Source organism: Branchiostoma floridae, chromosome 2 (genome assembly GCF_000003815.2).
Source record: "Branchiostoma floridae strain S238N-H82 chromosome 2, Bfl_VNyyK, whole genome shotgun sequence".
NCBI lineage: Eukaryota > Metazoa > Chordata > Leptocardii > Amphioxiformes > Branchiostomatidae > Branchiostoma > Branchiostoma floridae.
In genome coordinates, this window is record NC_049980.1 from 5,235,742 (window position 1) to 5,259,975 (window position 24,234).

The following is a 24,234-nucleotide window of genomic DNA, read 5'->3' on the forward strand; positions in this document are numbered from 1 at the left end:
CAGTTTTGAGACACTGCCAATCAAGGCCAATTTACAACGAATGGCGGAGACTGTAAGTGGCTAGTCCCAGCGGGGGAGGGGGTGGAGTCACGCGCTGAAGGTCATCCGCCGACCTCTAAAGTTAGAAAAACATTGCGTCCTGTTATACCGCGACAACTGCGCATGCCCAGAGAAGACCCCTTCTCCTGACAAGGTTAGGATTGACGTGACCTCAATGTCAAATAATGTCAAGGACGACAGACAAGCTGATACCATCCCAGCTAGCTAACTTTGAAGTTTCACGATGTTTCTGTAGCTTTGATACTTCCTTGGTCTTTATCAGTAGAAGAGGTATTACATCAGTCGTGCCGTTTCAACTACCCCCGTACTATTTGTCCCTTGGGACGCCTCAGAACTTGGCAATGACTTACGTTTTACGTTATCTGCTTTTCTTAGTGTATCGGTAGTACTTTTAAGACTATAAGTGTCAATTTTGTCATTTTTAAATACAATACAAACATATGATAGCGGTGGGAAGTTGAACTTGAGAGCGAATTCGACTGAAAAAAACAACAACAGAATTTTACTAAATCTGCCCCTGCAGTTCCAGTGCAAGGTTCTATATGTAAGCCCCAAACCTACGCTGCTTCTTCTTCCAGTTAACCGTTGACCAAGTGCTATCTTCCCGAAAATAACCAAGACCATAACATGTCCGGGACGCTGAAAAGGTACCAGCACACTGATTAATAAATTTGCTGCAGTACCAAGGTCACAAACCAGGGGGCTCAAAATCGACCAATATCTTCGTCTTTTCGACACCTACCCACATATCAAATATCATTACAATTCATTCAGAGACTCTAAAGTTTTGTTAACCAAAAATTCCGAGAGAGAAAGAGAGAGGGGAAGAGAGAGAGAGGGAGAGAGAGAAAGAGAGAGAGAAAGAAAAACAGAGAGAGAGATTCAAAACAATACCTATACCTCCATTTTTCACGATACGGACTACAAAATGTACCGCGCACATCTGGACCGTCCTGACCTAAACATGTCGTTCACCCCACAATGAATATCAAGTGGCTACCGTATTGGACGTGACAGTTTAGGACGCTCCAAGAGGTCCCGTGTGTGGGGAGAAAGGCGCACCCCACGCACGTAAAAGAACCCGCCACACTTTAATATCGAAAAGAGTTGGGGTCCTTCCCGGTGTGAGTCTATCAAACACTTACAGTCTTGTGTACGTCTTACGTACCTTGCTTGCGTAACGTACCGTCGCCTATAGCTAATGAGGTTAAGCACGTAACAAGGAAGAATAATATCATTGGCACACCAAAAAGTAGTTACTCAAGCAACTGGATATGGTCTTGGAAAAACTTTTTTAAAGTTTAGTTGCTTGAGTAACTACTTTTTGGTGTATCTTATTACCTGGATGTCTAACCTACATCGAAATATCATTGACATTGGCCTTTCTCACTACTCTCAACCCTGTGATAAATGGCTCTTACACTCAGAGGCGTTGTCCCGTATGACTTAACTGTCTCAACTGTAAGCGTCTGTCTTCCTCCCCATCATCACTTGTCAGTAGCTGTCAATCAGGGCGTCCATTGGCCGAGTCTTGAAGTCATAGGTCATGGATCCCTGGCGATACTTTGACATCAGTTTTGCACGCATGTCTACATTCTCCTTACCCCAAGTTATCGTCGCAGAGCCACGGACAATCCAACAACAGCGTACTCATTGGAGTGCTTAAAATGGTGTTATTTGGCCAATCTGGGAGAATAAATTGCCCGAGAACTTTGCCAATGCATATTTAGACTAGTAGAATTATTTCTTACCGATGAAAATTGAGATATTGTTTTTGTCGTGAATGATATGTAAGTAGGGTTTGATCATATTTTGGGTCTCCTAGCGGCTTTCTTTAGTATTGCAGTGGAACTCCAAGTAGACACTTGAAGCTATAGTATTGGGTCACGACTTTTGGTTGATAGATTGTTCTTGTGAATGGGGGAAGAAGCAAGTTATAATTTTGGGCCCTCTGGCAGCTTTCTTTGGAACTGCAGCTGCAGACTTTGTTGTTTCTTGGTAGCTGTTTGTTCTTCTGTGCGAATCTTACTCCATAGATATTAGTATACTGGCGGCTCCCCAAGAGGTACATGTAGTACACTGGATCCATTCATGGTAGACAAGGAAAATAGCGTTAATGATGTTCAAGTAGAATTGTGGAGCTGTGACCTAAGCTAAACCGCAAAGGCTAAAAATCTGGCTCACATTATAACTCCGTAAACCTCAAGTAAACTCCAAGTACGGTTTAACTCCTAGTCCCTTTTATAGAACGAGCGAATGGGCAAATTTCCAACTCACATACACAGCAGGGCGCTCCGACTGTTTTTCTCTGGACGCGACTTTAGAGAGAAGCTTTTCGATAAAGCTTGGCCTGAACTTGGAGGGTCTTAATCAAATCAAGACGGAAGGAAGACCTTGTCTGGCGGGGCCGTCAAGGAGTGTTGACCCCCTCACGCGTCTTAAGATAGCTAGTAGTCGGGGGAGTGTCTGAGAGGGAATACTGAGAAGTTGTGTGAAGACACAAGAGAGATAGACAGAGAGAGACCGTCGGGCATCTGTCTCTGAAGAGTCTAAAGATGGTCGCCATAACGTTAACGATTCTTTCGTGTCTTTTGACGAACTGTCTCAGTACGGTTGCCTACCAGTTTGCGTATAGACATGCCGAAGGAGGGCCACCAGAATATCCGAGCTACGCGAACACTAGACAGAACGAGATCGACCGGAGAATGAAGGACCGGTGTTACGGGCGGTTCTTGTGTAAGAACGGCCGGTGTGTGGATGGAGCTCTCGTCTGTAACGGGGTTTCGGACTGCGGGGATGGCTCAGACGAGAGAGGGTGCAAACGACGTATGTATATCTTTTCCCATTATTAAGCTATTTCACCTTTATCCGCGGGGTAACATATATCCGTTGTATTAAAGAACAAAGAATTTAGGTATCTCTAATCGACGGATGGTGGTTTCAATTAAACTGATATTGCAATTTGTAGACGCGCAGAAACGCTCAAAAGTGTCTAAATCATACGTTTTGAGCGAAATTGTCGGGTCTAATACATTACCAATGGCATTTTTTCAAAACTCTTTTTTTTTTACTGTTTGACACTTTTATAAGGTAGAATAGACCTATGAAAGATAAAGGTGAACTAGAGTTACCTAGTCACGAAAGATGATACAGATATTGCTCAATGTTAAAGTCGATTAAGGTTAGACATTCGGGTAATAAGATACGACGAATAACTATAGTTATTCACGCAAATGGATGTGATTTTGCGTTGCTAAATGAATACAGTAGAAAAAGAAAGTGCATTCTTATTGGACAGTCCGGTATAAGTATACCCACGACGGGACCCAAAGAAAAAGATTATTTAAAAAGTTGCCACAATTTTATCAGGCTTTTACCATTTAGTAGATAACAAGAATATGACGACGTTAACGTTTCTACTTAAGTCACAAAAGCAACTCATCATACAGAACTTGGGACAGTTCATTAACCACTGCCTTCAAAGTAGTCAAACCCCACAATAGTAAACGCTTATAGTTGATCAGAAATTAGTGATATGTATACACTATTAATTAGAATTCTTACGTACCCTTTTTTCAGTACCACATAGTGGTCGACCAGCATTCATCCTACACATCTTCATTCGCATGTACACAGTTTGTCTTCTTTGATGTTCCGAAGATGTCACAATTTCCGGACATTTGTAGGACAAAATTCCAACAGACACATTGGCTTCGTTAGAGTGGCTTTGTATAATTCAGATCTTGTAGAACTTAAATGCAAGTTTGAGTCTGTTCTCAAGTCCGGAAATTTCTTCGAATCCTCTTGCAAGGAATAAGGAAGGAAAATGGCGGTGTTGTCTTTTAAAATAGCCAGCTCGGCGGAGGCAATGGTGTGGGAGGGGGTCAGGATAAACTGGTGTTGATGTCCGGTCGGCAGGACGTCTGATACAGGTCAACGGACGGAGTAAAACAGAAAAGGGTGGACAGTCGAAGTTAAGTTTTGTGGGAGGACCTTATAGTTGAATAGATAACAGATTAATCTCAAAGACGGCTAGTGCAACTAAGCTACCAGCATACCAAATGTCATGGAAATTTGTTGTTTCTTTGTTCTGTTATACGCCTTGAAATATTTCATCAAAAACACACCTGCAATTTCAAGAGCAAGCTGCCAGGGGACCCAAGCTCATATTAGCTATGCCTACATCAAATGCGTATCTGCCACCGGAACATTCAAGACCATAGCATGCCCAGGACAAAAGATGCAAAGCCGGAAGTTCTACTGCAATACCAAGGTCACACAATAGGGGGCCCACAACACAAACATCAAAGTCAATACCTCCACTTTCATGACAAGAAAATGGAATATAGAATTTGATAGCTGAGATACCCACACACTTTTTCATAGTCTTTTTAGTGGTGGACATTTTCACTCTTTCACATTTTCATTATGTATTAGTACAAGTATTTTGTTACACAAAACACACAATTGCGTACGTATTACGGTTGGTACGTAGACCGTGTGGGAGGAAAGACTACAGACTAACTGCATGCCAGTTTGTTTTGTTACTAGGTTCTTGGTAAAGCCGTTTGGCTGGCTTGAATCTTCCACGCATCACAAGTATGTAACCTTTACCACTTGGCTCACCGTGACGGTGAAGTAGGGACAAATCTAGCCAGCTGGCTTCAGGTTGGATATTTAGTGGACAGGCATCTGAGAGTTGGTATTTCGCATTGGAACATAGAATAAAAAGTACCGAAACAATATAAAGTTAGTAACTTTAGTACAATGCTAAATTTTCTTCCAGCACAAATTATACGTATACAAATTTCCAACGACCTCTGTCACCTTCTTCAGGATCAATACTGATGACCAATCACTTTATAGCGTAACATCGCGAGAGTTGCAGGGACGTGATCTCATTAACACATGATCTTGCAGGTTCGTGACGTCAGTAATTGGTCAAAAAGTCCCAGGAAGTGTATAACGCCCACCGTCTCTGTTCTTATAGTAAATTACCCGAATTTCAGTCTTGAAATTGTCTGTGTGAAAGAAACCTCACCATTGGCCCAAGTTTTCACATGTATCCATCCGCAGGATCAAATAACTTACTCCAACAAAACTGGTGAACACATTTTTTCCAAAATAGGAAAGTTAGGATCATACCTGTTTCTTCTACCCTCGAAGGTCTCTAGGTCTTCAAATTTTCAAGGAAAGTAATTTTCAATAAGTTTTATGTAGCAATATATTCCCATTTGGAACCCTACGTATGAAAAGTAATGACGATCTGTCAACCCCTTCTTGAGTCATTACTTTTCAAAATCTAGAGCAAACTTGCCCCCTGAAGTTTGCCAAAAAAAGCCGCTAGAGGAGCCCAATCCAACATGACTTACTCTCCCTTCCACGAGTTATCTACCTCTCACTAAAGGTCGACCATAGCATGCCCAGAACACGAGATACTAAAACGGAACGTTTCCCTGTAGCTAGGAGCGAGGCTTAATATGTAATCGATTGTTTTGAGGTCTCATGAAAATCTAATCACATACCAAATACCCACACAACACACCCAGACATTCCCTGGTTATCGTGTTCACAGACAGACAGACAGACAAACAGACAGACAGACAGACAGGCAAATGCACAGACACACGCGGGTGAGGGTAACAACAATATGGCCGCCGAACAGACACAACCACCCCCCAAAAATATTGTTTCACGGTCACCTTATTAAGGACGGCTGTACTTGTTTAATTTGATTTATTTATTATCTACATTTGCATTTAATGGATAATTGGCACGAGAACAGCCGAAGGTCAAATGTGTGACCTCTAGAGGAAAGGACGGGTCACCGAAGGACTAAACGAAGGTCAAACGAGTTAGAGTTGCCGTGCGAAGGTGTCGTTGACCTGGTATCGAGTTTATCGGTCCAAAAACCGTTTCAACCGGCCTCTGACTGAGATCAAGAGACAACCTGTAATGTACATGTCAATAGTGCATAATGGATAAGAAAAGTCTTCTACGCACGCAATATCAAACATTCTATTCGTTTGGGTGACGGTCCGTCACCTTAGGGCAATTCTGATGGATCCACGTTGCATTGCAGCATAGGTGTCGCTGCTTCCAGATGCGGTCCCAAACGCAAAGTATCGATATATGTATGCATAGATAATTATCACCGACCAACCAGATTAAACTACATGGCATTGCACTATTCAAGGAATACATGTAGTACATAATGTTTCACAGCTTTTTAAATGAATGTTACTTATGTTGAAATAAGCAGAGATTTTAATGTACAACAAGACAAAATTCAGCTCCTGGCTGCCAGCATCTTGTTTTAAAAATAAACCATTTTTGATTGATTGATTGATTGATTGATTGATATTTGATCGATTCGTCATGGACCACTAAACAACAAATTTGAAATCTGACAAGCCAGTGATTTTCCTTGTTGGCTTATTAGGGCGACATTGAGTTTTTCCTTTGCAGTAATTATATACACGTATGCATGTATTTCACCGTTTGAGCTTTTGCCTTCCAGCATTTGTTTGGTCTTGTTTGCAACTGACTGAAACCACATGGAAACTTGGAAATTTTTTTTTCACCAAAGCGTCGACTCCTTTTTTAAATCCAACTGCAGCTGACACGTCTGCTTGGGGACTATAGATAGACTAATGCCCTCAATTATCGCCCAGTAACCCTGCCCTCTAGGGCAGTAGCCCTGATCTCCACGTGGTCCGAATTCTCATTCACTTATCTCAATCAAAGTCTGGCGATAAAGGTCAGGTCCAACAAGCTAGCATAGTTGGTTTTATGTGTGTGTATGTCTTTGTGTATTTACCTCCACGAAAAAAAGGAAGTTTCGTTTTTGGTCTGTTTGTGTGTGTGTCTGTTTGTGATTCCGGATATTTGTCTTCAGTATGACTTAAAAACTTCTAGATGGATTGTAATGGGTACATCGATGTTGAGAAGACGAAGGTGATGGTCGAAGTTTGGACCCCTTGTATGTAACATTGGTACCGCAGCAGAACCTCCGGTTTTTGTATCATTTTGTCCCGGACATGCTGTACAGTGTGTTCTTGTTATATCGGCCTCTGTAGTGCATGATTTGTATATGCAACAGAATATGTACTTAGTCAAAGCTGGTCAGAAAAAGTTGCGGAAATAAATAAAGTGACAGTTGAAAAAAACTTTATACTCTCAAAGCAGAGTTTGACGGGGATTTTTTTTCTTCTGGCAGAACAAAAAAAGAGTATAAGGAAAAGGTAACGATCTTCGCCATCAACCTCTGCTTGAAAAGCAACTGGTTTGAATCTTTTCGCAACAGGGAGTACACATACTATTTCCTAGAAGTGCGGTGGGGGTCTTCCGGCGTCTTTAACAGGCTTTAGGATCTTATGGGGTTAGGCCTTTTTTGGTTATTATCTTCGCCCAGAAGGTCTTCTTTTAAGTAGCGTTCGCAAGTATGTATGTTTTAGATAAACAGCCTAAATCAAGAAGCCATTTATGGATTGCCATGAAATTATGTCTATGGTTATAAAGGTCTCGTTCTATCGAAGAAATCATTACCCTCTGCCCCCCCCCCCCCCCCCCTGGCGGGCTTCCTAATAAATGCTTCAAATCTTCTGGTTGTGATACCTCGTGTCCAGGACAAGGCTATGAGCCTGATTTTGGGATGGCTGATAAGTACCTCTAATGTGCCGTAAGAAGCAACCTTAGTTTGGGCCCTCTAGCAGATATTATTGGAACTGCAAGTGGCCTTTCAGTACTTTGTAAACTTTGAAACAGTATATCACAGGGCATCTCACCGGATTGTGGCACGTTGGAGATGTTGCTGCGTTCTAAACTTTATTTGTTTCCCTTGAGTTTATCATGCAAAACGTCCCAGTATAAAAAGACCAAAACAAAAAACAAACACACACACACACACACACAAAGCGTTGAAAGATTCCTTTATCGATGAAATTCGTTCAAATCGAAAATCCGCAGTGTCGCCGCCAACGTACAACAGCTTCAGTTAGATACTAACTGCACTTGCGTCACTTGCGGCACTGCGGGGTTCGAAAGATTACTCAACGAATTTCAGAGATAAAGAACGAATTTGTGTCGTTGTCGTCTATGTCATATTTACGTATTACGTAATATCTAAATTATAATGATTCGGAAAAAAAATCACAACAATGCCCGCCAGTGTACGAACCCCGCAGTGTCGCACCGGTTCTCCAAGTGCATTGAGTCACAACCTAACTAGTTTAACTATAAATAAAGCCTGCAAATTAACTTGGCGGATACACAGACCTTCGAATCCCTAGCCTATCACACCAATCAAGTTTGGTTAGCTTTTCAACTTAACCTTGTCGTTGGCTCATGAGAACATGTTGGGGTGCAACACCCTATCTCAGAAGTCATTCACACATACCTTATTTCTGTGCCAGGCTTTGAAGATTTCCGTAGTGGCTTTGTTTCGTGCAGGGAGTTGACTTTGTTGGCATTTGTACAAGCGTATGACAACGGCTATGCTTGGATTTGGTCCAAGTTCCTCTTTTGATAAAGCCCGGACAAAAGACCAAGAACCAACACAATGAGGAAACTAGAGTTCCACGACCTCATACCTCATAAGACAAATAATGTTAACCGTACTCTTGGTTATGCAAATAAGGTCTCAATGTGCTTAACATACTTTTAGTTGACCAACACCCAAATAACAGAACTTGTTCAAATTATGAATATCGTTTGTAACAAATAAGGTTATTCTTAGCATGTACTTATTAATCATGTAAATAGCACATGCTTAATGTGCATGTAAGTATGTATGTCTAACGTCACGTGAATTTCAACATTCCTAAAACTTTAAGTTTCTTTTTGAAAACGGAAAAATGCAACGCCATCCGTACAATCGAAACACGATGTGTATATGCATGGAAATGCTGCTTGTAACCCCCAACTTATTTCTTTGTCATTCGTTTGGAGGATTTGTACTTAAAGTACTACATACGGGAATAAAGATACATGTCTTTCCATCTACCGTCCCTTCCAGGCCCGTTCGCGTCAGGCCCGGTACCACCGCAAGGCCCTGTAGGCGGGTTGAACAGCTTACCTACCGCCAGCTGTCAGCGGCAATGTGACGTCACGGACCGCAGCCCACTGTGTGGTTGGGACGGCAAGCAAACGCGACAGTTCGTCAATCCCTGTCAGATGGCCGTGGCCTCTTGTTATCAGATGCAGCCCATTACGGCTACACCTTGTCCAGGTGAGTCCTAGTCTCGTTTGTTTGAAACTTTGTACGGTGGCCCAGACGTACAAAATTATTACCCCCATGAAATACATCAATCCCTGTCAAATGGCCGTGGCCTCGCGTGCTATCAGATGCAACCCATTACAGCTAAACCTTGTCCAGGTGGGTCATATATAGTCTTTGATTTCATAAAGTTGCGATAGAAAAACATGTATTGGTTTCGTTGGCGACAATGAGCGCCGCCATTTTGTCCCAAGGGACTGATGCATGTTGGGAAGGATTACCATGAGCAATTTTCCGCCGCCATTTCGTCCCAAGAAAGTTGTGCATGATAGAAGGGGTGTCATGGGCAATTTTGATGTGTTAACTGTTAACGATGTCGTAAAATGTTATGAGCTTGCCTTATCGTTCGATTTAGTTTTGATGGGGGATATTGTGCTAAATGCCACATGATTCTAAAATTAGTAAGTTTAGCTGTAAATTGAAGTTAACTTTTATAGTTGATGCTAGATGTTTATATAATTTATTCTTGATGTTGCCCTGATTGATGACTTTCAATTACTAGTATGTAATGTCCGTGCCGCAATTCAACGCGTGAATATGTATATGTGTCGCTACTGACGTGACAATGTGAATTATATGTACTCAGTACTCAATGAACCATTGCTAGACTACTACGGTCGTGCGCTGGCCCCGTAAAACCAACCTAGTAGAGCCTGCAAAGAAATGTAATAAAACGCATTCCTTCCCCTCAGGTGCGACGGCCTCCTGTGCGGGTGACCAGTTCCCGTGCACCACCGGAGCGCAGTGTGTTCCCAACCTCAGCCGCTGTGACGGCGCCAAAGACTGCCGAGACGGCTCGGACGAGGTCGCCTGCCCGCAACGTTAGTCTTATACGTCATCTGCGCTTGTTTTAAAGACAATTATTCATTCAAGACGTATCATTACCTTCACCAGAATGACATGCTTTCATCAACACGATAACGTTAGTTCAACTTCATCCACGGGGTAATCTATATGCGTTGTATTTGAAATAGGGCATTTAGGGATATCAAATCGACAGATTGATTTTAATTTGCAATGTTTTGAAAACCTGAGACCTGTCAACTTGACATTGGGCCCCTTAGCGGATTGTAACGGTACTGTAACAGAACTGATTTTTTGTATCTTTTGATCTGAATTTGATACGGTGACCAGATTTGAGTGGTAGATGGCGCTTGTGCAAGACAACATGTGCCTTAGGTTTGTTTAACTCTATCTAATATACCCACAGCGAACCCCTGCAGTTACAACGCATTCCGCTGTCAGTCCGGCGGTTGTATCCCGAAGCTGAAGCTGTGCAATGGAGTGCGGGACTGCAACGACGGCTCCGATGAAACAGCGCCACCTTGCGGTAAGGACTTAACTGGCACATCTGCCGGTAACCTCAGATTCTATAAACTTTGAGATTGGATGTGACGTCATTGTATTTCTGTTGACCAATCCAAAAGAGCGGTTTTCGATTGGATATCTCTATCTGAGTTCGAATTCAACATTGAAAACGCACAGACACACACACACACAATTACACACTCACCAACACACTTACAAGCATACATACATACATACATACATACATAAACACATATACACACAAATTCACACCAAGGAGGTCATAAGGTATTTTCTTGCTCAAAAAAAGAAAGAGAGATAGTGAGTTCACGAGTGAGTGTGGGAGACCCATAGAAAGAGACGCACATGCACACTAACTTATACATACAAACACAGACACACAAAGTATTAGGAAATGTTATATTCAAATTATACGGTATGTAGGGTCTAGGGTAACAGTCACGATCTTGACAGCAACTACTAAACATTTTCATTTATTGTTTCCCTGACAGGCTCAGCTCCTGGCCCAGCTCCCGGACCCGGCCCTGCACCTGGACCTGGCCCCGCACCTGGTCCCGGCCCCGCACCTGGTCCCGGCCCCGCACCTGGTCCCGGCCCCGCACCTGGTCCTGGCCCCGCACCTGGTCCCGGACCGAGTCCCGCACCCAACTGTTTTGAGCTCTGTCACAAGCACACGAGTCAGTGTGACGCTGCCTACAGATGTGTGGTAAGTTTCTCTCTCATCTCTTCTCATCCAGACATAAAACATGTTCTTGCCCAATAGATTGGAACTGTCCATCACAATTAGCATTTCAGCCAATGAGAGAGTGTTAATTAGCGATTCGACTAATAAGAGAGTGGAGATTAGTGGTTCGATCAATATGAGAGAGTTGCTGCATATGCAAGTCTACGTTTTGACCGAGATGGGCGGAGCTATGAGATAGGTCTATTATTGTGTGACGCTGAGAAGCACTTAACGTACTGTTGAACTTAACCTCCTTGGTTGAAGCATTATTCGGGTCTAGGGATATAGCCAAACTAGTCCCTAGGTTGCAGTACCATCATGGATAACTAGCCAGCGCTTCAGTACTGCCAAGTTACAGAATTCCAATAGGAACGTACTTTCCTGACATAGATAGTACTTTATACAGATAGTACTATAACATTAAATAACATTCACTCCTAAACATTATAATTCTAAAATGCGAACCTGTCCGTATTGGCTAAAAAATACTTAGGCCACAGCAAGTAAATTCTATATGGCATCACAACCAACAAGTCAGTCATTCCTGTATTCAAGAAGTGCAAAAGTGTAGTAAAAGTGATGCTAGTGAGGAATACTGGTGCCACTTATCAGGTTTGCAATGATTCTAGTGCCACATATACAAGAACACTCATTAGAATACAACACAACCTATTTAACCTTTTCTTCGGTCATGGTGACCACCCGAAGGAGAAAAAACTTGCTTTTATTTTTCTTTAGAAATAAGGCGAAAATTATTGAGCGCGCTGTCATCATAAAATCTACTGAAGTTACTTGCTGTTGCCTCATTCCTTGTTTGTCCTTTGTTTCCAGAACTGCCAGCACAACACGGAGGGGTACAAGTGTGAGCGGTGTAAGGCCGGGTACTGGGGAGACGCCACCAACAGCACCCCGCTAGACTGTCGCCCTTTCACCTCTTACCCAGGCTCCCGGCCACCAAACTTCCTCACACCATGATGGAAATACGCTTAGGACAAGGGGGAAATGCCGTGTTTTCCGTAACTTGACCGAGCAAAAACGTGCCAGCCCTTAGCTTTTCTGTGGTCAGCTACTGAAAAAGGACATAAAATTTCGACCAACCATCTGAAAACCGAAATTTAAAACGGGCTTCTGTTTCACACTCTGTTCACAATTTTGGTCTTTGAACAGTTCATGTAAGAAAATGTAGTGAAATTTGTACTGCTTTGTTCAGTCTATTGATATACTTGTGCTTGTGAAATATATTTCTGTCATTGCACATAAGGCACTTAGTATTTCAGATATTTCTATTGGAATTCCGTAACTTGGCGGTACTGAAGCGCCGACTAGTAATCTGTGATGGTACTGCAGCCTCAAATAGTGCAATAACAGAAAATTGAGGCTGCAGTACTGTCATTAATTACTAGTCGGCGCTTTAGTACTGCCAAGTTACGGGATTCCAATAGAAATGTTTGTAATACTAAGTGAATGCCTTATGCATGCCCGTTTTAAATTGGTAAATTGCAATTGGTGAACCACTTGAGCTGATATGTGCTGATTTTTGCTGTACAAAAAAAATCACCATTTTAGGCGACCAAATTGCGATGTGTTGGCGAATATCATTCGCAAAAAGTCTCTAACAGGTCGCGGTCCAATGAGATACCCAAATAAAAGATATGTTTCGCGCCATTTTTAACTATCGATACCAATTACGATAGCTTGTAACATAACAAGTAGCAATTTGTTATTTCTGTTAACGTAGTTAACCATCAGTAACCTATATAGTTATTACTCTTGTATTAAACATATATCTATTTCATTGTATATTGTATGTGAAACGTGAACTTTTTATATCATATAGGTGCAAGTTACATAAATGAACTACCACTAGTTATGAAATGTGATACTGTCAAGAAGATCTTTGTATACATCCTAAAATCTTACCATATTACGTAATACTATATCTTACTCCAAGTTAGTTGTCTCTAGTTCAGATGAATAAAATAATTGATTTGATGAAAGCTTCTCGGTCTTGAAAGACAACGGAGACAGTAGTGTCAATGATACGATTATGGTATCGTAATGCCGGATATAAGAAGGGGTGCCCGATGCCTAGGTCATTTCCAAACCGGCCCGATCGGGCAGCTTTCGGGAACGAAAAAATATGACATAAAAGACACCAGAATATTAAAATACACGAAACGGAAAAATGAGAGTCGTGTTACATAACACCAGCTGATTTCACTGCGATATGGCAACGTAGGACCTCCAATTGCCATAGAACGAATCGTGTCGAAGTCAGGGGCAATAAATAACAATACTTAAGAGGAAACTAAACTCTCACTCATCCTCGCCGCATATCTAACTGCCGCAACTAAACTGGGAGCTACATTTTACAGTCACTTCGAGAGGTATCATTACCACCTGACTAGAGAGGTCGTCATGGTTTCAGCAGTTAATAGTTTTAGCACGTACTCTAGGCTTTCATGGTCTGCACTGTGCGTATATTGAATAGCCGACCTTTTCTCGACTAGACACAAATAAGAGACATAACAGAGAGATAACAGGAACAGGTATAACTACTCTCCAAACATAGGTTAGGCTATGACTGGTTATTTTGACGTCTTTTCTATTTTTCCTAAATATACCAAGACAGGAAGTTCTACAATATACCAAAGCCACACACCGGGGGCCCCAAATCGACCTTGACCTCACTTCTTGACCTTGGACCTTTCCAACACCTATCCGCATACCAAATATTATTACAATCCATCAATAGCTTCTAAAAGTTCTGAAAGCCGGAAACACAAACAGACACATATACCGACACACACAAAAAAATACCTCCATTTTCTATGAAGGGAAACAACGCCTGAAAAGAAGTCAAAAACAGCCGTAGCCTAACCTCTACTTGGAGAATACAAAACCTGCTAGAAGCTTTATAATGTCAGTGGACATCGCAAACTTTTCACAGTTCCATTCCGAGGATTCCTCAAATCGTAGAGAGCCTTACAGATCCTCCCCGAGGCACCGGTCGGGCTTTAGGATCGACTTTGATGCATGGACAGGTCGTTCTCGGTGACGAGGCGAAGTTTGACGGCGAGCTCTGGCCCAACTTTTCACGTGAAACGAAATTTCAAACATGTGGCGGCCATGTGGGTTGGGTTAACTCCAACCTCATAATTCCGGGGGAAGGCAACTGGGAGGTATCCCGCTGTCGGTGTGGGTTTTGCCTTATCACGTCTCGGTGGTAACTTCAGGGGCTAGGTTACCTCTAAACATGTCATATGCTATAACGCTAGTTCACCTTTATTCGTGGGTTAACCTATATCCATTGTTTATAGAAAAAAATATTTGGGGATAACGTTAGCAAGTCAACAGAGGGTGGTTTCAAACCGTATATTGAACATCTTGCAATTTGAAACCACCATCCGTTAAATTGGTATCCCTAATCACTAATTAAGTAACGGATATAGGTTACCCCACGAATAAAGGTGAACTAGCGTTACCACTTTAGGTATGCCTTCGTTTGTTTACATCGCATATCCGGTATAACGCTAGATCACCGGTACCTTTATCCGCAGGGTAGCCTATATCTGTTTTTGACAGGGTATCTACAAATACCCAATCGACGGTGCACCAGGTTTTTACTGAAGACAACAAGCTGCATATATCCGGACAGATATATTTGATTCTTTGACACTGGGAAGGACTCATATTCTTTTCGATAAGTGTGGTGGGTTCTTTTACGTGCTCGAGGTGTGGCTCTCCCCAAACACAGGACCTATCCGAGGGACGCCCATAACCGAAGCTAAGTACTCATTTTCACCTGACTGAAAATGAGGAAATTTCTGCCACACTCAGTCTCTGTAACTCTGAAGTTACTTTCCTACAACTACGGTCACTTCTAAAAGTACAGTCGAGGCTGCCACACGATATATTTTCCCATTTTTCGTCATGTTCACCATCTCCGGACGGTTAATAAATCTCTTCTTTTTTTTCTTCAAATTCAGGCTAATACTATTGAGCTACTACTGATGTCAACCATAAAAATCTACTTATTGCTTTGTCCTAATATATCTTTTACTACCACGAATTCGAAGCAGCACAATCCACTAAACGTTTACCGTAAGGTCGTCCCCCCGAGTTAGCCCTGAGGTTAGCGCCAGTTTGGTGTGACATACTTCTCTGCCCAAATTTACGTTAGATAAACGGGTGGGAAAATCGCCGGTGTTTGCGCACGGGCGACCGAAAAAATCTCGCGTACGGCCACGAGGTCAGGAGGCCTCGAGGTTTGTGTGCTGTAAGTCGTGGCCTTGGAGGCCTTGAGGCCACCCCTGGTGACCACAGAGCACACGGTGCCACGTACAGTTCAAGTGTAAATCTTCTCCGGATGTACCTTTGACATGGTTCGCCCACATACGTTACTTGCTCATTTTTTGGACCTCCTTCGTACGCAGCCTTCTAGATGAGTACCTAGTTTCGGTTAGGGACGTTCGAGACCTGTCAGACATTGGGGCACCCCCGGTGACCGCCAAGTACACGGTGCCACGTTCAGATCAAGTGTAAATCTGCTCCGGATGTATCTTTGTCATAGTTTCGCACACATACCCACTTACTTGCTCATTTTAGATCGTTTCAGCCTCCTTGGTGGTTATTGTTGGGATTTTCGGGATTGGGATTTTTAGTACATTCTCAATGTAAGGATTACATCTCAATTCTCGTCCCCCACCTCTCTCTCTCTCTCTCTATTGAATAAACAACAGTCCATCCGTTCATACCTCAGTTTGGAGGTGAAACTAGTTCGATAGCATTCAAAGTGGCACCGATGTTGTAGCCATAAAGTTGTGAACTTGGTTTTAAGTGATACCAATCTACTACACTAGTGTCACTTTGTGCACCTCTTGGATACGGAAATGAAAGACAATTGTGGCAATGCTACCATGTTTTGTCGCTTCATTTCTTGTTATAACGTTTATGGTGTCTAGTTTGAAAACCTAGCCATCTTCCTATTTCTTTTACCCATCTTTTTTTTTTCTCTTCATCTTCTCGCATTACAGAGGACGTCTTCTATACAATTTACTTGCTGTGGCCTATTCAAAGATGATGCAACAAGACACATTCTCCCGTCCATGTCTAAGCATGCACTTGTGAAAGTTGACATGACGACAAAGTATTCTTTTCAATTATTAATAACTCGTCAAACAGGTATACAAAAAAACTCCTCTGAATATTCATCTCTCTCTTTTTAATTTTTTTTTTTTATTTCTAAATCGAGAGATTTACTAATAGCTAAATCGAGAGATTTAGACCCTACTTATCCAGTGCAGAGAATTGTCAACAAACACGAGTAAATACAATCAAGTTGACACAAGGCCTATGTAGTACTGGCGTTTTGTTACGTATTTAGTCCTCAGTGACATCTTTCATAATCCATGGTGTACCAAGGGAACCCCTTCTTTTCTGGTTTAGATTTCCCGTTTGGCACTAATAGCATTCCGTCCGTCTATGCAAAAGTGTTTTGACAGCGGGGGACGGCTTTGATCATGAGTGAGCGTGTTTGGATAATGAGTGGGATAATTGACGAAGCGCTCACCCGAAACCTCGTGCTCTCCCGGTGATTTATGGAGCCGAGGGGGACGCAGGCATCTCTCTGACGATTGTTTAATTGGAACAAGACGAGGTCTTTTCTTGTCTGGAGCGGGCTGCTGCGAGGTAAGGGCGTGCTCTCACTCCCGTTGTACCCCTCCCGTGTTGAACACGCGCTTAGTAGCGCTAAGGACATCATCTGACGGGACACCATCATGGCTCGCCTGTCTGTAGTTTTCGCGCTCCTTCTTCTAGGATCTTTGTGTGCGGGTTCGCCTTTTGAACAGGGAAAACTTGGCCGACTTCTCAGAGCAAGACGAGAGAGCGCTGCTGCTTCTGAGGGAGGAGAAGAGAGCAAGGACGTTCGACAGGGAACCCCGAGTTCGTCTGGGTCTCAGACGACATCAAGACAGTCTGTCCCGTCGCCTTACCCGTACCCGACGTATCCGAGACCGTCCCCGAGCCCAACGTCGTCTGGACCCGCTCCACAACCGTCCCCGGTGTCTCAACCGGCGCCGTACCCCTATCCACAGCCGGCACCGGCACCACAGCCAGCCCCATCGCCTAGGCCGTCTCCCTACCCATATCCGTACCCACAACCGGCACCATCCCCACAGCCAGTTCCGTACCCGTACCCACAGCCGGCACCGGCGCCTAGACCGGCCCCACAGCCAGCTCCAGTTCCAGTACCGAGACCGGCCCCAGCGCCCCAACCAGTCCCGTACCCGTACCCACAGCCAGCTCCATCACCGCGACCAGCTCCGTACCCCTACCCCGTCCCCCAACCTTCACCGGTTCCAGCACCCAGACCAGCACCAGCGCCCCAACCAGTCCCAGTACCGAGACCGGCCCCAGCGCCCCAACCAGTTCCGTACCCGTACCCGTACCCACAGCCATCCCCATCGCCCAGACCGGCACCGTACCCCTACCCAGTCCCACGCCCGGCACCGGTACCAGCACCACGGCCGGCCCCAGTGCCTAGACCAGCCCCCGTGCCTAGGCCAGCACCAGTGCCACAACCTGCCCCATCGCCTAGACCAGCTCCGTACCCCTACCCGTACCCGTACCCTCAGCCGGCACCAGCTCCAAGACCAGCTCCTTACCCCTATCCCGTCCCACGACCAGCGCCAGTACCAGCTCCACAGCCTGTTCCAGTACCTAGACCGGCTCCAGTGCCTAGACCGGCACCATACCCTTACCCACAGCCGGTACCTGCACCTAGACCAGCTCCTTACCCCTACCCTCGACCAGCGCCCGTCCCGAGACCAGCACCAGTGCCGGTACCACGACCAGCGCCCGTCCCGAGACCAGCACCTGTTCCAGCGCCTAGACCGGCCCCAGTACCACAACCAGCTCCGTACCCGTACCCATACCCCTACCCACAACCGGCACCGGCACCTAGACCAGCACCGTACCCTTACCCGTACCCGTATCCTCAACCTGCACCAGCACCGAGACCCGCACCAGTACCGGTACCACGTCCAGCGCCCGTTCCGGTACCAAGACCAGCACCAGTACCAGTCCCAAGACCAGCACCCGTCCCGAGACCAGCACCCGTCCCTGCACCCGTCCCGAGACCAGCACCTGTCCCAGCACCCGTCCCGAGACCAGCACCCGTCCCTGCACCTGTCCCGGCCCCCTCACCAGGTCAGACCCCCCTCTACTACCCAGGTAACCCCTGCCATGAGTTCCTATGCGGAAATGGCGTCTGCATGCACAAGAGAGTTAGATGCAACGGTGTTTCTGAGTGTGGCGATGGATCAGACGAAAAGAACTGCCAAGGTAAGAAGTATATAATCTTTGACTGCACAACAGCAATGGCATATCTTTCTTGGCATATCTTGCTTCATGGCCAACCACATATTGGAAAGGAAGACTGCAACATTTTTACTCGAAAAAAGATCTTCCCTGCCAATTTGTAGTGATCGCACCTGTTGGCGACTAGTTTGCGTCTAGTTTTGATCGCAACATTTTGATAATTGCGATTTTTGTGTCAAATCTTTAAAAGAATTCGCCATATTAGGCGACCAATTCGCGACGTGTTGGCGACTGTCTGTTGCTAACAGTCGCCAACAGGCGCGGCCCGATGAGATGCCCGCTTTGCGTAACGAACGTCGATCAAACGTTCAATATGCATGTGCCTAGCCTGGCCACTTTTTTTGCTATTGCAAAACTGCAGCTTCTAGACATATCAATCATGATATAAGATAACGCCGAAAACAATGCGTCGCGCTGGTTCTTGTATTATGAGTAAGAGGAATATTCTGTGTACTCCTTTAGAGCAATATTATTTTTGTTATGCATTTTTAAAACTATATATGTCTGAACACTTCGACAGAAATCTTGAAGAAAAAAGATAATCCCTACCTACTGAGCCTACTCTTTTCAGAACGATAGCATAATGGAAAACACAACATTTTGTCCCAAAACCAGCTCGTACTTTTAAGCATAACACATGTGAGATATCTAAAGTATTTCGGTTTGGCAGCAAATTCAATGAGTTTTGTTGCTCTAGTGACCTATGATAGTATCGACACACGATAGCAGGCGGCATGGTTTAGTCATCAAAGTTAGGGATAGAACATACGGGTCTCTGGGGTGGACTGTGGACTATACGAGTACCATTCCAGTATTCACCTGTAATGCACGTAATCCTATGGAAATGTGTAAGGTAAAATGTATCTTTATCACAAGAATCAAAACCTTCAAACTATAAAAACTTACCCTGAAAACGTACGTATTCTGTTCACTGTCATCAAACGCATATAACCATAAATCTATACAGCTAGTCCGCAAATATCCCCCCCCCCCTCTTAAAGCCTTGGGTTGATCCTGTAGGTTAAAACACATGGCGGGCGATGAAACCACTATCTTACGGCGGGGGTATGGGAAAGCGCGAAGACAGAGAAAAAGTCGTTTCTTACTACTGATTCAACAAGAGTATTTGCTACCGAAGCCACCCATAAACTACCCAGATTTCACATAAAATCCCACCAAGAAAGGGTTTTCAATAGTTAAATGCCAACGCTGTGACCCCCTTCCCTTCTACCAACTTCACGTAGTTTAGCCAATACTAACTATTGACAGGTGTAAGCCGCTCAGTCATGTCTAGTGCCAAAAATTCGGGATATACAGAACTTAGGGTGCAGAAGGGGCGGTCTGAACTTTATCAGACGTTATTAGGCCATGTTGATTTGATTATATGGATGACATTATCTCTTGGTATCCCAAACTGATGCGATCGAGCGAAAAAAAAAGATGGGCAAAAAAAGTGACTTTCATCATAAACGTGATCTAACGTAAGTGGTCAGGAAGGTTGAACACATTACTGAACACATAGAGTATAATATAGTATACCGAACAGTGATATAAATTCCTTAGTTTTCTTCTTTCAGTTTCATATATTCTTCTTTGCTTTTGGAAATGACTTTAACATTTTACAACATTAGTATCTCGTTTTGCGATATTTTTGGGGCAATTTACGGCATATATTTGCTAATTTTCCAGCTGCTTTGTACGATTTACCGTATGGTACTACGACTCGGTTTTTGTAAGCGGGGGGGGGGGGGGGGTCGGAGGGGAAGAGACTTAAATTTATATACGCGGATGGCATTCATATAATCGAAACAACGTGACCTTGGAGTGGAGCCGTATGAAAAAAAGAAAACCTGATATACATTTGATAACTTTGGCTAGATAGGAAAGCGACCAATCAAAGAGAGAGATTGGAAGGTATGTGTGTGTGTTTTTTTGGGGGGGGAGGGGGGGGGGGTCTTTGTCTTTTTATTTCGAGAGGAATTCGAAATGTAAGGTAAAAAGTTCCCCCCTCCTCGTTCCGGTTCGGAACTAGTTTCACTTCTACAACTAACTTCAAGGCTACCTCACTAGTATCACTTTTACAACTACCGAACTAAATTTTGTTTCGTTTCTACAACTACACTTAAGGCTACCTCACTAGCGTCACTTAATATAGTATACTCAAGGCTACAGGGCGACATATAAATTTTCTCATTTTCAGTACTAGATTTCATCGTCATGTAGACCAGCTCTGAATGGGATGAAATTTCTTGTTTGTTTTTTTCTTCCGAAATCAGGCAAAATCAATGTCACCCATAGAATTTACTTGCTGTGGCCTTAAATGCATTGTCGGTTCCCGCACATGTGGACATGCTAACGGCCATCCGACAAGTTCACATGACCCCGCTGTGTGGCTGCCTTCTTCAACTCATGTGGTTCTCGTTAGAAAGACCGCGAGATTTAATGAGGACGAGAATTGAGAGTGTCATGTCAAGGTGAAGAATGTCAGTCACGCTGACCATGCCCCGCAGTAAAAAAAGATGGTTCAATATGAACAGCTGCTATAGGTAGGACTTACGTCGTATGCGATCTGGCGTAAAACTGTCATAGGCCTTCGTCACAATTCCAAACCGGGGCCCGACCGGGCAGCTGTCGTCAGCGAAATGGTATGATATAAAAGACACAAGATTCAAAAGAGAGTAGCCGTGGGCATTATCTGTGTATATTCTTACGTATACGTTTCTATTTTCCGTTTTCACAAATTTAAACAGCCCGACCGGGATCCGGTTTTGAAATGTGAATGTTAGCCTAACACACGCGTTTTTGAGTCGTCTTGGACTTGACCCAGAATACTTCAACTCGACTCTGAGGAGATGCCATAGGGAGCCCGAATTACACACGTATTTTGTAGTTGACTCAGTAAAGTCCCCTTAGCAGTTCGAAGTAAACTTCAAGCAGACTTAGCGATTTCAAATCGACTCAGAAAGGTAAATGTAGCCTTTTTTTTTGGCTCTTTGAGGCAGTCGGTTTGTTATCCACAAGCACTGTGTCTACGGCAAGGTATTAGAAGAAGGAGCCCAAGACTTTTCTTATAGCTCCTTTCTTACCAACAGAAGTCAGGTACCCATTTCCACACCTGGGTAGAGTGAGGAAACTGCCTTCCCCCATGGCATAATATAATCATGGTAGCGTGACAGAAATCGAACCTAAGATCTCTGGGTTCTTGGGCTCTGTAGTTACGTCATACGACCAGACAGCTCGGAAAACGCCTCTGTAAATCGAGTCAATTGGTGAAATAAGTTACATTGTCTCAAATAGCTTCAAAATCACTTTAAGTTGCATAATCTCAAAGAGCCTCACTAGACTAACTGCATTTCATAGACCCCAAAAGCGTTACTAGCTTTAGACTTTTTTAGTTGACCCATCACATATACATGTGTACTTTGTGCTCAGAGAGAACATGTATCATTGCAAATACCAAGAAAGTGATTTCGGTTTCTTTGTGTTTTCAGAGTGCAAGACACATCGAGGTTCTAAATTATTGACAGAATCCACGGACTTTAGCACAAGGAAAATGTTCACATCTATATTTCAGGTAGCGACGAAACATGTATTAAAATGCACCTAAACCTGGCCAGCGTTGTTAGTCTGGTAGTAACTCTGATTTTTATTTCGCTGACCTAAGGCCAATGAGTCCAAAAAAAGGACATGACCTCAGCTTAATGGTTAAGGAATTTTCCCGGCGTTTCGTGGCCTGTTTGGTGGAGAATTTATCGTGTAAGTGGCAAAGTTTATCTCAGCGCCGAAACTAGGACGCGAAACGTGATACCGTACACTTGTCTCTGCGCTTTCGGACTTATATGAAAAACAGGGCATCACCGATAACAAGACTGTTCTTTTTTTTGTTTTTTTTGTTTATAACGAATCAATGATTTTTGTGTAGTACATTTAAATTTAGAGTGGGGTCGAGTGGAATTTCGAACGACAGGGTGTTTGGTTCCGAACTGACCCAGAGGTAATAGGTTTGAATCAGTTGATATGCTACCAATCTTATGCCTTTGCGGTTAACTTAGGTTGAAATGAGTACCTAGCTTGGGTTAGGGCTATCCCTTGGATAGGACATCAAACGTACGTCCCGTGTTTCAGGAGAGCCACACCGCGAACCCACCGCACTGATCGAAAAGACTTATCGAAAAGAGTAGGGGTCTTTCCCGGTGTGATTGGTTCAACCCTACCATCCTTTGGCTGCACTGCACGTGGAGCTTGTGCTCGTATTGAGGTCACCTGAGCTGCAAAGAGAGCCGATCCACCCGATACTAATAATGATAATGATTTGACCTGAGTGTGTGTCATATCCATTGCACCTGTACAACCGATCACATCTAATTAGGTAAAGATGTTGAAAGCTAAGGGAAACATATCTCAATCGGCAATCCAGATAAGCTGGCTGAAAAGCCCGTCCTTCGCAAAAGGCTTCATGTAGATAAACTGCAGATTAAGCGTACTAGCGAAATTCACCTCAAGTTGCTTTTCACGTCCTCCAACGTTAACCCCCAGATGAAAAAGGCCAACTACCTATTTTCCGGATCGTGTTAGCCAGTAGAAAAAAATGCATGCAAAGCATGACAAAATTCTGTTATATACAATAATACCCATGCAAGTAATTCATCAAGTTAGAAAGTCACTGAATAACAACGTTCCTTGTACACAAGTAAGTGTTTCGTTCAACTGCCGTTTTGGTGACCGTCTGTCACAACTCTTGCGGTAATTTCGACCGTTTCACATTGCACTGCAGCATAGATGTCGCTCCTCAAAGATAAGATTCTAATATACATATGTTGGAATTCATTACGTTTGTTACCGCATCTATAAGCAGCGACACCTATACTGCAGTGCAATGTGAACCACCGAGAACTACCCTGAGAAGGTGACAGACGTTCACCGAAACGTCGCTTGAATAGCAAAGACTGTTATTATTCAATAATTTTATCGTATGAGTAGTTATGGCCGACTCCTGAATATCTGATACCCCTGTCTCCACAGGTGGTAGCTCCTGCCCTCCCACGTGCACGGACCAGTCGGACAGCCCCGTGTGCGGGTCTGACGGAAGGAAGTACAAGAACTCCTGCTACCTCCAGATCGCCTCCTGCGCCACAGGACGAACCATCACAGCTGCAGGAGCGCCCCCTTGCAAAGGTAAAGCGTACTGTAGTTACATGAACTGTCGTAGCGTCGAGAAAGATGGCGACATCGTCACCCATGCGGTAAATGATGAACAAATAGTGACTGTGACTGACTGTTCTCCTTTAATCTGTTTCAGCTGGGCCTAGTCCAAAGCCCGCTCCAAAGCCCGCTCCAAAGCCCGCTCCCAAGCCCGCTCCCAAGCCCGCTCCAAGGCAGATCCAAAGCAGATCCAAGCCAATCCAAGCCAATTCAAGCTGATCCCAGCAATCAAGCCCATAAAGCAAACGATCCGGCAACC

The 24,234-nt window shown here is 44.0% G+C and overlaps 2 protein-coding genes and 1 long non-coding RNA gene across 3 annotated transcripts in view; all 3 read left to right on the top strand.

The window, feature by feature from the left end:
* The first annotated feature begins 2,615 nt into the window (after nt 1-2,615).
* On the top strand, nt 2,616-10,720 carry LOC118431487 (very low-density lipoprotein receptor-like). Its single transcript, XM_035842732.1, has 4 exons — nt 2,616-2,886; nt 9,077-9,289; nt 10,030-10,158; nt 10,548-10,720. Exons 1-4 carry the CDS (start codon nt 2,616-2,618, stop codon nt 10,718-10,720), a joined length of 786 nt encoding a protein of 261 aa, XP_035698625.1.
* A 446-nt stretch (nt 10,721-11,166) lies between these two features.
* Nucleotides 11,167-12,386, top strand: LOC118410075. The gene is made up of 2 exons (XR_004830520.1): nt 11,167-11,372; nt 12,222-12,386. It is a non-coding gene; the product is annotated as an uncharacterized LOC118410075 (long non-coding RNA).
* Nucleotides 12,387-14,422: 2,036 nt separating this feature from the next.
* LOC118431504 (serine/arginine repetitive matrix protein 5-like) overlaps nt 14,423-24,234 on the top strand; it is a 9,824-nt gene continuing 12 nt past the window's right edge. Inside the window, exons 1-4 of the mRNA XM_035842748.1 lie at nt 14,423-14,572; nt 17,211-18,602; nt 23,796-23,948; nt 24,073-24,234. The exon at nt 24,073-24,234 is cut by the window's right edge and continues 12 nt beyond it. Coding sequence (XP_035698641.1) covers nt 14,423-14,572; nt 17,211-18,602; nt 23,796-23,948; nt 24,073-24,234 — 1,857 coding nt within the window. The remainder of the gene's footprint in view (nt 14,573-17,210; nt 18,603-23,795; nt 23,949-24,072) is intronic.

Bases quoted from the DNA above. Each gene is read 5' to 3' on its own strand.
- LOC118431487 (XM_035842732.1), top strand. From the start codon at position 2,616: ATGGTCGCCATAACGTTAACGATTCTTTCGTGTCTTTTGACGAACTGT. The intron at 2,887-9,076 runs GTATGTATATCT...CGTCCCTTCCAG, and splicing joins CGAGAGAGGGTGCAAACGAC to GCCCGTTCGCGTCAGGCCCG. The intron at 9,290-10,029 runs GTGAGTCCTAGT...CCTTCCCCTCAG, and splicing joins TACGGCTACACCTTGTCCAG to GTGCGACGGCCTCCTGTGCG.